This window comes from Podarcis raffonei, chromosome 1, assembly GCF_027172205.1.
Source record: "Podarcis raffonei isolate rPodRaf1 chromosome 1, rPodRaf1.pri, whole genome shotgun sequence".
Taxonomy (NCBI): Eukaryota; Metazoa; Chordata; class Lepidosauria; order Squamata; family Lacertidae; genus Podarcis; species Podarcis raffonei.
The window spans coordinates 135,978,229-135,994,577 of NC_070602.1; the positions used below are offsets into that span (position 1 = coordinate 135,978,229).

The 16,349-nt window shown below is 41.8% G+C and overlaps 1 protein-coding gene across 1 annotated transcript in view; it reads left to right on the plus strand.

Annotated features, from left to right (window-relative positions):
- Positions 1–16,349, plus strand: part of ABCA12 (ATP binding cassette subfamily A member 12) — a 103,409-nt gene that overhangs the window by 67,687 nt on the left and 19,373 nt on the right. Inside the window, exons 34-41 of the mRNA XM_053377235.1 lie at positions 1,147–1,399; positions 3,184–3,270; positions 4,849–4,942; positions 7,706–7,833; positions 8,701–8,788; positions 10,613–10,718; positions 13,921–13,975; positions 14,301–14,478. Of these exons, the coding sequence (XP_053233210.1) occupies positions 1,147–1,399; positions 3,184–3,270; positions 4,849–4,942; positions 7,706–7,833; positions 8,701–8,788; positions 10,613–10,718; positions 13,921–13,975; positions 14,301–14,478 (989 nt within the window). The remainder of the gene's footprint in view (positions 1–1,146; positions 1,400–3,183; positions 3,271–4,848; positions 4,943–7,705; positions 7,834–8,700; positions 8,789–10,612; positions 10,719–13,920; positions 13,976–14,300; positions 14,479–16,349) is intronic.

A 16,349-nucleotide genomic window follows, 5' to 3' on the forward strand; every position in this document is an offset into this window, starting at 1 on the left:
TTTGTACAGTTTGGAGCACTGGAGCAGCAGCGTTATTAAGTCACTTTTCATTTAATTTTGTTTGCTTTGTTTAAATGGTAATTTTTGGTACTATTCCATTCCTCCTGCTTTAACCACAGCTGGAGGACATCAAGCATAGAGACTGCATAAGGATCTTAGACCTTTTTTTAAAGATGACTCTTTATCCATGGAACTGAGGATAGTGTATATGCTCCCCTTCCTTAACCTTGACAGCAACAGTGTGAAGTCGATTAGGCTGAGAAAGAGTGATGTGCCCAAGGCAATACAGTAAGCTTTATGGTAGAACAGGAATTTGAACACATGTACCCATCCACCCCAGCCTGTCTCCAAAACCTTACAGAGGTGAGCCCTTACTATTTGGAGCTCAGAAGTTTGTAAAAACTTGATGTTCAGGCTAGCTAATTAATGAACAGCAGGAATTAACACAAAGCTGCATTGTCTGATTTGGTGCTATCTGCACTGGACATTTCACACCCTCTAGTGTGGTGCTTTAGTACAAAACTACTAGTATGGTAAGCAGCACTTAGAAAAAGTTCATGTGAGGCTTCTACATGCCAGCAGAACTCTTTGCCCTGTGTTGAGTGCACCATCCATGTGCAGCACATAATTCTATGAGGTGGCAATTCGTGCCGCAGGTGTCAGAGTGCCAAGTGAGTGCATTTGAGACACTTTTTAAAAAATCCTTTAGAGCAGAGCTTTCCAAACTTTTCATGTTGGTGACACACTTTTTAGACATGCATCATTTTGCAACACAGTAATTCAGTTTTACTAGCAAGCAGGAGGTTAAGCTAACCCCTTTCCAGCCTCAGGAGGAGCGCCGGGAGCATTCACGCCTACACACTGCAACTGACACACTTTGTCGCAACACTCTGCTTTAGACAATGAGCTCGGGCTCTTGGCTGGCCATCAAGCTTGTGGCTCCAGCACAGATTTCTCCTAGGAAAGCAGCACTGGTGCAGAAGCTACCCCAAATCAAGGATTTATGATGTAAATTAGTAAAAGAGAAGTAGCATCATTTTAAACCAACCCACGTGTTTTGGTTGGGTAAACTGGATGAATGCAAGTGTGGGGAGGGAGCAACGCTCAGTACTTATATATCTCGTTCATCCCTTTTTTGCTCAATAGACCAAGCGCTGGTTAAGCCGATGAAGTCCAACAGCTTTCCTCTCTTGCTGAGGAAGGCCACAGCTTTGCTCATTAAGAGGTTCCATCACACACGCCGCAATGTGAAAGGCTTTATTGCCCAGGTCATCCTTCCTGTGCTCTTTGTGACTGCTGCCATGGGCCTCGGCACCTTGAGAAGTAAGGTGGCGGAATATCCAGCGCTCCACCTCTCCCCAGCCTTGTATGGTTCCTCCAAGCAGACGGACTTCTTTGGGTGAATATCCCTTTTTATGTTATTAAAGCTAGCATTGGACCAGGTATAATGGCCAAGATCTGCCATATGGTCAAATGACTTAGTCTGCGGGCAAAAAACAGTATCATAATGAGGTGTACTAGGAATATGGTTGGTGTTGTCTTGTTGCTGAGCAACAACGTGCAGAGCTCAGTGGAATGGGAGCCCAGCCAACCAGAAGTCTCTTAGTCAGGTCCAATCCTAGGGTCGGGCGAACAGCAATCCACGTGTTCAGATGGTCCAAGGGAATATGTTGATCTTGGGGGTCAAAGGTCAAGGTGAGAAGGCAGCAGCATGGTGGGGCCACGAACTAAAAGCGTTGTTACCAGCACCTGACTGCTGCTGGAAGCTCTGCTTAAGAAGGCTGAAGCCAGCTGGTTTTCACCAGCGCCTTCTCCTCTGTGTCCTTGAAGGCTGATCAGCTGATGATGGAGTCAGTCTACCTTCTGCCCCTTCAGGCAAAACTGACTCCTGGCTCATGACAGTTGGAAGAGGGGGTCGACAAAAGGAAGACATTTTATTAAATTCTGTAATCCAGTGTTTTCTAGAGTTGGGAAAGCCTCTGGGATCCTCTTGTGGGACAAATCCTCAGCTTACCAAGTGATGGCCTAAGAGGCTGGGTCAGCAAAGTGCAGGAGCACAGCTGTTGGCTGGTCGGTAGGGTTTTGAGTGTGTATCAGGGCCCTTCAACAACACAACAGAACTCTGCAGACCCAGTAGTCCCACTTCCTCTCACACCTGTTGGTCAGGAACATGAGCTCCCTTTGGTTTCCACAGCCAGGTGTTGCCTTTCAGCTCATGAATTGTCAGAGGCAGCTTAAAGGCAAAAGAGGCTCTAGGTTGCCAGTCTGACAACCTGCATGTGTGCACATGTATACACACACACACACACACTTCAACAATATGATTAGGTCTACTAAGAAATTATGTCTGAATTTTTTTACCTATCAAAGAGATTACCCAGAAATCTCTTGACTGACAAATTCCACAGATTTGAAGCCTCGAAACATTAAAAGTTTAATTCAGTAGTGCACAAATGCGGAGCATCACAATTATTTTTAAACCTTTTCATATCAGCAGCTCTTTAGTAAACTTTCAATTGCTACTTTATATTCTTCTGGATTTCAAAAGTTTTGGCACAAGGCCGGCAGATAGGAAAACTGCTATCACTGTGCATACACCTTCCTGCCCCCCCACACCTTAAAATGAATTTCTATATCAACACATTCCTTGTGCTGAACTGTTTCTTCAGTTCAAGATGAATTGAATTCTAAGCAGCAGTTTGTGGATTCACCTTCAGGGACTGTTTACAGGGAAACACTTCAGAAGAATGACTCCTGTGTACTGTGCAGAAACTTTTTGGAGTGCTCTCTCATGTCAGAAAACGTCACCTCCTGAAAAAGACACGTGGGAGCTGGGAAATTTGCTTCTGAGATAAAAGCTGTTGGTTCTTATTTGAAACGGGACTTATGAGTGATACAGGAAAATTTCTTTAGGGTAGATAATTGAAGAATTGCTCACAAACTGGTTATAGGGTCACAGCATAAATTTTATATGGCAAACCATTAGTTTTATATGTGCAACTTTGAACCTAGCAAACGAATGTTTGTGCCAAAACTTCATATCTATTTCATGTTTTATGCAGTGGGATATAAAATAGTGTTTGACTTTGACTATGCTTATTTTATTCAGTTTATATGCTATGTATCAGTTCTGACTCTAATGAAAGTTCAATTAACAATTTTTGTACTTTTTTAAAACCCTAGAAATTATAATGAGACGACTGATGCTCTGGTTGCTTCGCTGCTTTCTTTTCCTGGAGCAGATAGCACCTGCGTGAACAAAAGTTATTTGTAAGTAGCTGTTTTCTTCTTTTAAATTCCTAATCAGGGAAGGGAAGTGGCCAAAAATTAAGAGTCATTCATTAAGGGCACCCTTTCACCATCTGCCAAGCTATGATGCTCTTAGAAACAGGTTTCCAGCAACCGTCAGATTGTTAAAGAATGTAGTTTTAAAAATATTTTGCATTTACTAAGGCTGATATTTAAAGCATACTTACTTGAAAGGTTCTGTTGGTATCCATTCTGTGTTCAGTGCCTAGATGCAAGACAAATGACTTCAACTAAATTTAAACCTTCCTCACAATGCTATTCATATTTACCCAGAAGTAAGCCCACATAATTCAATAAATTTTATGCAACCCAAAGTTATGCATGTTTACATTGAAGTAAGACTTTTTGCATTCAATGTGACTCAGTCTGAAGAAAATAGGCATAGATTACAGCCATGGATTTCCTGTTCAAGGAGGCTCACTAACAGTTAAAAGTGTGTGGGGTTGTAGCCTTAGCTGCCCAAGCAATATTCGTACATTGATGGCATGGGCCAAGGTGGGTAGGAGATTCTGTGTCACACCTGTCAGGTGCTGATGGTGGTTGCTCGTGAATAACCAGGCAGGACTCCGACCTGTCTTTTACAGGTTTTATTGTGCAAACTATTTACAGTGCAGAGCTAAAAGGTTCATGTCCATCTTAGTCACTTGCAGAATCCGGGAGTGGCCCCTTCCGGCTTCTCCCCCAACATAAGAACTTTGACACCCCAACCCTCCGCCTCCCCTCCTGGCGTTTCAGCCCTCTGCGCAAGCTGGGCGACGGACGTGGCGTGTGTCCCTCTTGACCAGCCAGGCTAGGTGAGGCGCTTGGGCTCTCAGCAGCATCTTCGAGCCCTCTCCTCGCTTGGCTGCCCCCTTTCCTCTCTTCTCCACTGGAGGTGGACGAGGAACTGCTCCTCAGAAGTTTCTGTGGCTCCCTGTATCCCAAAGGCCCCCCTGACTCCCCCTGTTCCAATGGCAGTCCCCTGACAACACCTATTGAAGCACATGTCTCATCTGTGCTGACTGATCTGTGTGTGGGAAAGCATGATGGATTTTCATCTTGGGCCTTGGCAGTAGCTTCTGATTATCCCTGAACCAACTTAGCACAATTCTGTTGCTTAGGGAAGTATTTGTGCAGACTGCACATGATTAAGCAAGTATCACAGGATTATCCAATTAATGCTTTACCCATGCAATGCCTCAGGGCAGGCGCTCCTTAATGTTTTCAAGAAAATGTTGTTATTTTAATGTTAATTTCTAAAGCTTCTTGCTAAGGAATTTAAAGCAAGTCTCATTAGACCTTTGCAATCAATATCACAATTCAATGACTGAAAAGAGATTGACAGAGCAATAGGCAGAACCATTAAGAACTAGACAGGCTGAGTGAACTTCGCTCCCCTTGAAGCAAGTGGGATTTGTTGGGGCTCTCAGGAGAATCAATAAATAAAGGCGATCTCCAGCCAAGTGCCCTGCATTAAATAGGAATCTGCCACCTTCTTACCATGTGTCATCTGCACACCTGCCAACAGGAAATGTCAGTGTTAAATCTGCTTATTTTCAGAGCGTGTTTCAAGGAAGACGTGCCTGGAGAGTGGGTGTTCAGTGGGAACCAGAGTGCTCAGTATTCTGCCTGCAACTGCACAGACACCAGACAGGTAACGTTAAATTAAAACTCAATGAGAGGAGATAAATATGAAATAAACATCAGGGACTTGTGGAACTTGTTCAGGAGCAAGTGGCTGACTCCAAAGGTTGCATATTTGAACATGGGCTACATACGTTGGATAAATTGGTGACAGGAGTTACTGTCCACTGTCTGTCACTACCTGGAATTGAAAATAAGGCTGTGCTTTCAGCCTTTTTTTAGTCAGGAACCAATTATGGTATAAACAGATATACTTCTTTTTATTATATTCCTTCAACTTTCCTCAATCTGGTACCTTCCAGATATTTTAAACTTCAGCTCCCATCAGTCCCAGGCAGCAGAGTTGTAGCCCAAAACATCTGGAGGGCACCAAGTTGGGGAAGGCTGCAGACTCCAAGGTGGCTTGATGTGTTGAATGCTGGACAAACACAGAGCTGGTTCACTCACAAACAAGCTAAAACAGAGTTCGTGGATTTAAACTGCTTCATGGTCTAATCCTATGCACATGTATTCAGAATGAATTCCATTAAATTCAGTTGAACTTATTTCAAAATAATGCTGTGTGGGTTTAGAACCTTGGGTTGCAATTCTATGCACAGTTAGGCTGCTTAAATCCCACTTAGGCAAAGTATCACAGCCCGATCCCACTGGTCTCAGTGGGAATTGCTCCATAATACTATGGACTGTGATCTTAATCTCATTGGAAGCCCTTTTGTAAATAAGGGAATTGCATTTGCCTGTAGAAGATATTAAAGCTGAGGGTTGGACTCTAGTGCTTTCAAGGCTTCAACCAAAAGAGGAAAGATATAATTTGACTTCCAAGTGCTTCTCCTAGACCTAACACTACACTTGGCAGTATATAGTGATATTATTTGGGCATTCATCTCACCTGTCCTCTCTCTCCAACCTTTTGGCTATCCCTGGGTATACTTAAATCCTATTGTGTGCAAAATTTTGTGTGTGCAATCACTGTGCACATTTTTTTGAATGCTGATAAGGGTGGAGTTGCCATAGTCCTGACAAAAAAAAACGGAGAAAAGAATCCTATCTCAGAAGCTGCTACTTGCATTTCAAAGGAAGTTCCTGTTGGCAAAAATGCATTTTTGTTGACAGCATACAGACCTGTCCCAAGACATTTTGCTGCCTGAGGCAAAATACAAGGTGCCCCCGCCCACCGTGCCGTACATGTCATGCAATATTCAGAAGCTCAGTGGGCCTGCAGATGAACTTTAGTACAACAGTGGTGACTTGAACAGTACACGCCCCCCCCCCCCCCCGGAGTGCAGCTGGTTAGCTTAGGTGGTGTACGGCAGGTCATGTGACACACACTGCTCCACCCTTCAGCATTTTGCCACCACTTCCCACCCATAGCAGCTGCCTAACTCTGCTTAATGGAACCATGGCAGGGAATGAAAAATGCAAACTTCCCTGTCCCTCACTCACCCCACCCCACATTTACACAATTAATGCCACTTCCAGTCTGGCCTGCACTGTGCATGTGTGCCTTTGTATGTGTGTCACTGAGTGAAAGGAAGGGTGTAAAGAAGAAATGAATTATGTGCTCCAAATAGACCGTACTTCCTGTGATTGAGAGGGTGCCATATAAACCAAGAATATTGTCTTGTGTTGTCCTTAAGCCTGGGCTTAACAGGGGCTGTAGCAATGCCATGGTGTGCATATAGTCTAAGTTTAAGGGCCTTAAATTCAGTATGTTAATGGCTTTTGATACCATTGACCATGGTATCCTTCTGGGTTTGGGAGCGGGGGGGGCACTGTTTGCAGTGGTTCTGCTCCTCCCTCCTGGGCAGTGTCCAAAAGTAGTGTTGGGGGTGAGTGTTTGGACCCCTGGGCTCTCACTTGTGGGGTGCCTCAGGGCTCCATCCTCTCCCCCATGCTTTTCAACATCTATATGAAGCCTCTGGTAGAGATCATCAGGGGATTTGTATGCAAGTATGCTGATGATACCCAGCTCTACCTCTCTTTTAAATCGGAACCATTGAAGGCAGTGAAGGTCCTGTGTGAGTGCCTGGAGGCAGTTGGAGGATGGATGGCGGCTAACAGATTGAGGTTGAATCCTAACAAGACAGAAGTATTGTTTCTGGGGGACAGGGGGCAGGAGGGTGTAGGGGATTTTCTGGTCCTGGGTGGGGTAACTGTGCCCCTGAAGGACCAGATGTACATCCTGGGAGTCACTTTGGACTCACAGCTGTCCATGGAGGCGCAGGTCAATTCTGTGTCCAGGGCAGCTGTCTACCAGCTCCACCTGCTACACAGGGTGAGAACCTACCTGCCTGCAGACTGTCTTGCCAGAGTGGTGCATGCTCTAGTTATCTCCCGCTTGGACTACTGCAATGCGCTCTATGTGGGGCTACCTTTGAAGGTGACTCAGAAACTACAACTAATCCAGGATGCACAGGCAGATTGGTGACTGGGAGTGGCCACCGAAACCATATAACATTGGTCCTAAAGGATCTTCACTGGCTCTCAGTATGCTTCTGAGCACAATTCATAGTGTTGGTGCTGGCCCAGTGTACTTGAAGCAGCTGAAAAAAATATGCCTAGCTGAAAAAATGGTTTTTTGTACACATTTTATGTATCCATATTTAAATTTAGCTAACATTAAAACAAGAAACATATTTTAAGCTAAATTTTATGATGTGTACTATGAATGACAAGTGATATAGGAACAGTAAAGTGAGTTGTACATAAGATTTATTTGCTAAAACTATATGATTTTTGGCTAAAAAAGTTAAAATTTCTGGTTGCTTCCTAGAAATGTCCAAAAGTTGACTTTTCTCCACCTCACAAGAGGACTTTCTTCTCCCGGACTATTTACAACCTTACTGGCCATGATGTTGAGACATACCTTCTAGTGACTACCAAAGACTTTGTGCAGAAGAGGTACATTGTTTATTCTATTAACCCCTCTTTATTTCTTCCGCATTTTATTCTTTCAGTAAACCCTTTCTATTATGCAGTCTCCAGTTGTCAGGTCATTGGAGTTAATTTACAAGTGTGCTGTGTATTTAATTTTGATTAATTTTGAGGCATTTCCATAGTTCTCCCAGTGTGGGCAATGTGTTTTGACTACAACTTCCATCAACCCTGGCCAAAGTAACCAATGTCAAGAGATTATGATGATGACAGCTGAAGTTACCAACATTTGGGAAATTGCTGTGTGGAATTTCTCTCTATGGTGTCCTGCTCACCTGATTCTACATCCCTGAGCAAATCCAGGTCACATTTCTTGAAGTTCTGGCAAGCCAGAATGTATGAATGACGTAATGCCACACATGGTTGAGGGGGATCAGGCTTGCTCTAGAATATTTTAGGAATCTCAACATTCCTATTTTGAAAAGGAGAAAATTCTACAACTACATTTTTTAAAAAAACAGGAAAATGCATGAATTTTTTTTATTTTATTCATTAATTCATTATAACATTTGCAGATATTGGGTTTTGTAAATGTAGAATTGTAAATATTGTGGCTCTGCTTCCACTGTAAGAGATGGTTAAAATCCTGCAAATCTAAAAATAAAAGAAAATCACTAACAACCTTTTGAAATTGCTATTCTTCATTAAGATTTTAATGTGCTGGCTTGGCGTTGCCTTAATGTAAGTACTTATGCAACCATTGCTGTACATGCTATGGTTGGGCTGCTGAGCCTCAGAGTTTCACCCGCCTTTAAGGAATGAGGCAATCCTGGCCAGCATGTAACTTATGACTGTTCTGGGTATTTCCTGAGGCGTATTTATTTTCCCCTCTAGGTATGGCGGTTGGAGTTTTGGACTGCCTTTGACTAATGACCTGAAGTTTGACATAACTCCAGTGCCTGCTAACAGGACAATAACTAAGGTAAACTGCAGTTGTGGAATGAAATATGGAATGAAAATCTAGAAAAGCAGTTTATTGCATTCAGTTTAAAACAGGTACATAAAAACTAACCTGATTAAAACTGGCTAAAATAATTACATGACAAAATTGGAACATTGGGCTATATTCAACTAAGTGATGGTCAGAGTCGATTCTTTGAAATTATTGAACATAACAAAGTTAGGTCCATTAGTTTCAATAAGTCTACTCTGAGTAAAGTTCAGTGGTCTGCCACCACCGAAATAACAGGGATTACAGTGTTTATGACAGATTATTATTAGGTTCAGCAGGGATTTCATCTGTTACATATTTGAGGTGTTTAATTAAAATGTCTTACCTGTGCCCTCTCAACCATAATGTGTGCACACCACAAATATTATTTATTATATTTGTTAATTAATAAAATAAAAAATATTTATTATATCTTTTCTGGGTGGCTTACAAATACGTAGGGGTGCAGGTGCCATGGGACTGGCTGTGGTGGAAGTATGTGTCACTGTTGCATAGGACTCGTTCACCCACTTGGCTTGTTCTGGTGGAACAGTCTCTTGTATCAGTCATTTTTCCTTGTATCAATAACATTTTTATTATAACAAATAAAAATCATTGTGCAAAGGGATACATAGCTGCTGCCTGTAGCAAAAGAAACATAGGAGGGGCGAAGCCTGTCAAGATACTTGAAATAGTTCCATAAAAAAGACATTTCATGTTTATTGTCTTTTTGTGCTCTTGAGTGAATCTTTGAAAGAGCCTCCCCAGACCCCCATCTTATAGCAGTCCTGGGTTATGGCTCCTCCTGACTGATTCTAGATCATTTGACATCTTCAGGACTTGAGACCTGGGTTTCCTGAGGCAGGAATCTGAAAAGTCTGAGAGCACAGTCCAGTGGGCTTATAGCTATGTCTGCCCCTTGTTAGCACCGTATATTGAAGGAGGGAATGTGACTGGAATAAGTATCAAGACTCTGCTAAATTGGGGGTCTTTTTCAGTCTAATCCCATGAATGTTACTCAGTCAGAACTGAGTCACACTGACGTCAGTGGCATTCATTCCTAAGAAAGTGTTGTAAAATTACAGGCCCAGGCACATTTATAGCTCATTTTATCTCCTCCAAGTAACTCAAAGCACCAATATTAATTTTATTTTTACAGCAAGCCTGAGAGAAAGTTTAGACTGAGACTGAGTGCCTTCCTCAAGGCCACCTAGTGGGCCTCCTAGCTCTGCTGTTGTTCAGTTACTGGAGGGACTAGGAAAATATCTAGGCTGCTTTCTGTACTACCATGTTAAAAAACTTACCCACAGTTCAGAACATCACTCAAGGTCAATCTTTGAGGCACTTCTGAGTAGCGACTGTGAGGATAATACAGGAAAGTGCAGAAAGGCAGTTCATGGAAGAGATTAGAGTTCATGAATTGAATTCAGGGGTACAGCCTGTGAGGGAAATACCATAAATCCCTCAACAACAACAAAAGACACACACAGAGAGACACACACCTGAGAAGCTGGTTTGGTGGCATCCTGGCACTGAAATACATAGCTTTCAATGTTTCCCTTTTTTAAAGGGAAATTCCCTTATTCCGAATAGGATTCCTCGCAAGAAAAGGGAAAAGTTGACAGTGATGCTGATATACGTGTTACTGGAAACTACCATTCACAAGTGCACCTTGTTTGGGTGGCCTTGGGCAGGGAGAAGAAGACACACAGGCCATATGCATAGTGGGTGAAGAACCATTTCTTATTAAAAGCAAAAATTAAAATTAAAAAATGACTCTTCCCTGTTGCTCTTGCCTCCCAAATTTAAATATAGGTCTGGTATAATCCTGAAGGTTATCACAGCCTCCCAGCCTACCTTAACAGCTTGAATAACTTCATTCTCCGTGCTAACTTGCCAAAAGAAAACTCCTCCGGATATGGTAGGTGCTCAACAGGCTTTGGCAACATCCTTTGCCTCTTCAGGCTGAGAGGCTTTCTTTTCTGCCTATTGCCTAATGAATTGTGACATTGTAAAGCATAACACTTTTATTCATGCCCATTAAGAATGATTGGCGTAAAACAGCAAAATGGCTTGTCCAATTTTTAGGCTTCTCAGGGCATCAATTACACTTTCCTTTATGTTCTTAATATGTGCTGCTGGAGACAAAACTAATTAGTAAACATTGTCTTAAGACTCACATCCCATGGTCATGCAGGAATTATTTTCAGTCTTTTCGTTTAAGCTCATTCAAGCACTTGGAACTGGTAAGTGTGCTGTGAACTTGTAACTTTAGATAGGTCAGGCTTATTGAAACCTAGTTGGAGACAGAATTGATGGTATTTTCTTCATGGCACCTTTCAAACAGCCAAAGTCGTTTGTTGCTTTGACAAATAAATGACAGCTTAAGAACCGTTGAAATGGCCAGATAAAAGTTGACTGTCATTTTAGCAATTTGAAATAGGTGGCAATCCTGCTTTTGAGGTTTGACTTAGGCTTCATGTATTTAAAAAAAACACATAAAAAGAGCTTTTTATACTGACACTAAGCAAATCATAATGGCTTTCGACTTATGTATATTGTGCTTCTTTGCCTTCCAAGCCTAAAAAATATGTATTGAAATGGAAATTTTGACTTCTAGCCTAAGCTGCAGTAAAAGGAAAATGGCTTTATAGTGAAGGAGCATTAACAGCTTAGTCAAACTGTATCTTCTTTATTTTTGATTGCTGGTTGGGGGGGCATTGCTTTCTAGTTGTTAGTAGATCTTGTTCTGAACTAGAAATTGCTTTCATTCCTTGATTGAGGCATGAAACACTGCACTGAAGGGGAAATTTTGGGGTTGGTGGGTTTTTTGTTTTTGCAATGAACTGCAAGAAATATCCTGCTATTCCATATTGGCAACCTATTTTAAAAAGCCTACCCCAACTGCAGAAAACAAAACAGGTTTCCCCCACTCTAAAAGAGCAAATGTCAGCCAGGACCCCTGTAAAAATGAATGACACATAAGCACTGCAGTGATTTCGAAATATGTTAAGAGATCAACCCCCTCCCCCGCCTTCAGGCCTCATTTCAGCTCTTGTATAAATGTAAAGGAAAGAAATCTACATTTTTTTAAAAAAATATTTTTTTTGCAATACTTAGAATTTGAAAATGCTATAATTACATTTATATCTCACCTTCCTTTCAAGAAGTTTAGGGCTATGTAAAATGTTCTCTTCTCCAGTCCAATTCTATCCTCACAGCTATTCTTAGAAGTACTTGACTGTTCGAAGGTCATCCAAGGAACTTCATACCTAAGTGGGGATTTCATTTAAGTCTCCCCATTCCTTTTTGTGGAACTCTTAATTACTGCACCATACTTCCCATTTAAAGGTGTTTTTTTTAAAAAATGTAGTTACATAAAACAATACAATTAGCCCATATAATCATAAAGTTGTAGAGTGGGACCCTAGTCCAACCCCAGCAATGTAGGAATCTCAGCTAAAGCATCCATGACAGATGGCCATCCAGCCTCTGCTTAAAAACCTCCAAGGAGTCTGTTCCACTGTCAAATAGCTCTTTCTGATAGAAAGTTCTCCCTGATGTTTAGTTGGAATCTCCAAACCCATGCAAAGTCTAAGAGTTAAAGGTGGCAGTCTCTCCCCTTATCATGCTTCATCACTTTGGATATTTTTGATTTTATGGATTTTTGCAAAATGCAGCTGATGGTTTTCTTCCAATCTGGTACCTTTCATCTGGTCAGTTTAATTCTGACAAGTAGTAAAGGATCATCTTCTTTTTCTGAGTGGAGTCAGATCATGCATAATGATGGCACCTTCACCTGGTGCAAAAACAGCTGGATCACCCATTCCACCCATTCTGAACATGGCCCCATCCTTTTGACACCTGTCATAATTACATGTTTTCCCTAGCCCATTCTAGACCACACCTGGCTGGCTCCTGTAATATTCTCTGGCTCTTGCACCTATCCCCATCTTGCACCATTCATTGTCTCCAAAGGCTTCACTATTCCAGTCCACTGAGTTCTAGCTCCAAGTGCCCTCGCCGTCCTAACTTCTATTCCTACCACCACATTGATCCCTTTAGATCTAAGAATGGAATGCTTTAAAAAGAGACACAGCTAAGGTTGTTCTTGTGGCTTTCGCTCCAAGAACAGAATTGTGAGCACCAGTCTTCAGATGCCTCAAGTAAACCTTGGTTATTATCCTTGTATCCTGCTTTTCATTTGGAAAGAGTGATTTATATGCAACTTCCAGGGGACTTCCATCTAATCACTACTAAAAGCTACAGCTCCCCAGAATAAAACAGCACATGACATTGGAAACCCATTGCTAAAATTGGTTTTGCAGTGCCTCCAAATTCTTGTAAATTCAGGTGGAAGTGCAGGATGGGTGAGCAGGAAAGGGGAACTGAATCCTGCACTCAGTCAGCTCCTTTTACTCTGTAGCTGCTGCATCCTAGCTGCATTCCCACCCACCCCTGGCCAAAGCGGGGCTCCAAAACCAGAAGCTGTTCCTGCCATGAAAGAAAGTGCTGCAGTGTGCAGTAGTGTCAGGGTGAAAAACGTGGCTGGAAGGAGATTTCAGTTCCCTCCTCCTGCCCACTTGAGCTTTACTTTCAATTGCATCTCCTACTTTATAGAGGTTTGGTAGGACTCAAGATAGGTCTGTCATCATAACACCTGGTTTGACCCTTAACTTCACTGGTGATACAGGATTGCCAGATCACTCCTTGGATAAATGATGGTAACAAATACTATTAAAAATACCTAATGGTCATACCTAATGGCTTGCCCAAGATGAAATACATAAGGATTTGCTGAACTAACAATTTGGGGTGGAATACAAAAAAGGGAGGTATGAGGAGGTCCGGGAAACAAGTTAAAAGAAAATAAGTAATTGAAAATGTATGTGTGGTTTTTTTTTCTTAAAAAGTTTCTTTATTCTGTATTTTTGTTATTCTGTTTTTTCTTTTTTTATTTTATTGTAATATTATAAAAAATCTTAATAAATATCTTATAAAAAAATATGAAATACCATGGCATTCAGAACATAAATAGACTGCTGTTAACCTTCCTGCTCCTCAGCTAGCACTTGTGTTCAATGATCAGTTAAAGAAAACCCTAATTATTGTTCTTTATGTAGGCATCTCAGTCGTTGCTCATCCTTATCCTGGTGGAGAGAGTCAAGAACAAGCTATGTAAGAAGTTGATTTTATTATTTATTTTTATGGAATTTAAATTGTAAGTCCCCCTTGAGGGTTGGGGGAGGGTGGGCTGCTGAGCGGCACCAGCCAACTGGACCCAGCCACCCTTTTAATTCCCCACAGTGCCCCAGAGGGGTGATAGGTTAGAGGCAATGTGGGGAATTAAAGGGGTGGCTGGTTAAAGCTCTGGTACCAGAAAGCCCAGCCAGGGTGACAGAAAGAAGAGGGGTTTGTGAAAAGACACTTTACCAGGACACCTATCAAGTCTAGAGCTGGATCTGTCTGCATACTTATTTTGAATATACTTTTGTTTACTCAGGCTTAGTAGTTTACTGGATATCATAGTCTCCATGTCCGTCCTGATTGGCTACTCCATCACGACAGCCAGCTTTGTGCTTTATGTGGTCAAGGAGCATCAAACCAAGGCAAAACAGCTGCAGCATATCTCAGGCATGGGTGTGACAAGCTACTGGGTGACTAACTTCATTTATGACCTTGTAAGTATCTTACCTATTACATATCAGTTTGCAAAATGGTGTACAATGAAGAGCAGCGTGGAGATTGCAGCATTGAGATTTACCTTGAACTCTGACACAGAACACCTGAAAGGAGCTATTAAGTACATATTAAGCTCCTTTCAGGTGTTCTGTGTCAGAGTTAAATCAACACCTGGGGCTGCAGGAGGGAGAGAAGACCAAAGATGAGCCTGCTGGTTGTATCCCATCACCCTTAACTTTTGCAGTGAGCCATCTGCTATACTTGTACAGGTTCCCCATGTGGTTAGAACCTGGACTTTCCAGGTTTCTAAATCACCCAGGTAGCCTCCATAAGTAGTACAGGCTCCAAAAGTTATCCCTTCAACTTGTGCAAGAACGGGAATGAGAGGTGGGCTCAATGTTCTTGTCCTTTCTCTCCTGTGCGTGTGGAACAGTTGAATAGCTGCAATGATCGTGGTGATTCTGACCCACATAGGAGCAAACTAACTTTGTGCGAGGACATTTAAACATATTTAGAACTAGGGCTATTACAGTACGCATATGCTAAGAACATGGACCCCCCTTTTTTTCCTGGCTGTAGCATATGCATAAAGCTCAGCACATTTATAAAAAGATCAGTGTGCTATTAAGGTCAAGACTTCATTTTATTTTTAACTTGTAGGCATAAAAATTGCTTTAGGTTAAATTGCAAAGAGGCAAAGGCAAAAAGCCAGGTCTAAAAGTCATCCAGTGGTATGTATTTTGTTACGAACTATGTGTAATGGCTGCTCATGGAAGACTGTTTCCTGTGACCTTCTAAACTCTGTCACATCTAGGCAGAAAATTTGCTCAAAAATACTCTGAACCATATTTTTCCAAGAAACATTTTATTCTTATTATTATTAAATTATTTTGAAACAAATATGTTGGAAGCTTTCCCTCTTTTCTGGGCTTGGTTACTTTTTTCAGAGTTGTTCAACCTCAAAACATAAAAAATTGTATCAAAAATTTCATGGTTTCACAAAACGGCATTGCACTAGCTTCTCAGGGGAAAAAAGAATATTTTTGATTGCAGCAGAATGAAAATATAACCGGAATAGAATCAATTGGATTGACTTCTGAGTAGACATTTGTTGTATTATGCTGTAGAATGTTATAAAAGTTACAAAAGTAAGAGGTTGAATTATTACAATTAACTGGAGGGATAGGTACCCCAGAGCATAATACAACTTGGTTCAGGAAAATGATAGAAAGGGGTTCAAGATAACAAAACAAGTAGGCTAGCTTGCTGAATTATTCAATTCCTCTTCCCATTAATTAGGATGTGTCAAATTGTTATCTAGTCGCAGTTATTTTTTGACAACCTCTCTCTCTATACATCTCAGTGGCATGCTGAAAACTTCACTACACTGGTTCCTCAGTCAGGCTGAGGCTTCATACACACTCAACATTCAAAGTACATGACTCAGCCCCCCCAAAATCTTAGGAACTTTAATTTGTCAAAGGTGTTGAAAATTGCAGCTCCTTGAGGGGTAAACTACAGTTCCCAGGATTCTTGGGGGGAAGAAGTATAAATGTGCTTTAAACAGAAGCTACTTCTGATATTGTGTGCTAGTGTTCAAGGGCTGCATGACCACCCAGAAATTCGTAGTCTCTCAGCCTGCAGGGACAAAGGAGCCTGCACTAATGCAATGGGAGAGGAGAAGGGGGGGGGTATGAGAGCATTTATGTGGGCTACACTCTTGTTCTCTCTTTTCAACACTTAGCCACCTCTTGCCAAATTATTCATTAGATCTGGGTTGTTTTCTCCAGTGGGTTGTCCGAAGTCACCTCTAACTGGCCTGTGCACCTGCAAGAATCATACAAGCCACTCAAAGTTGGTTAGATCTGAA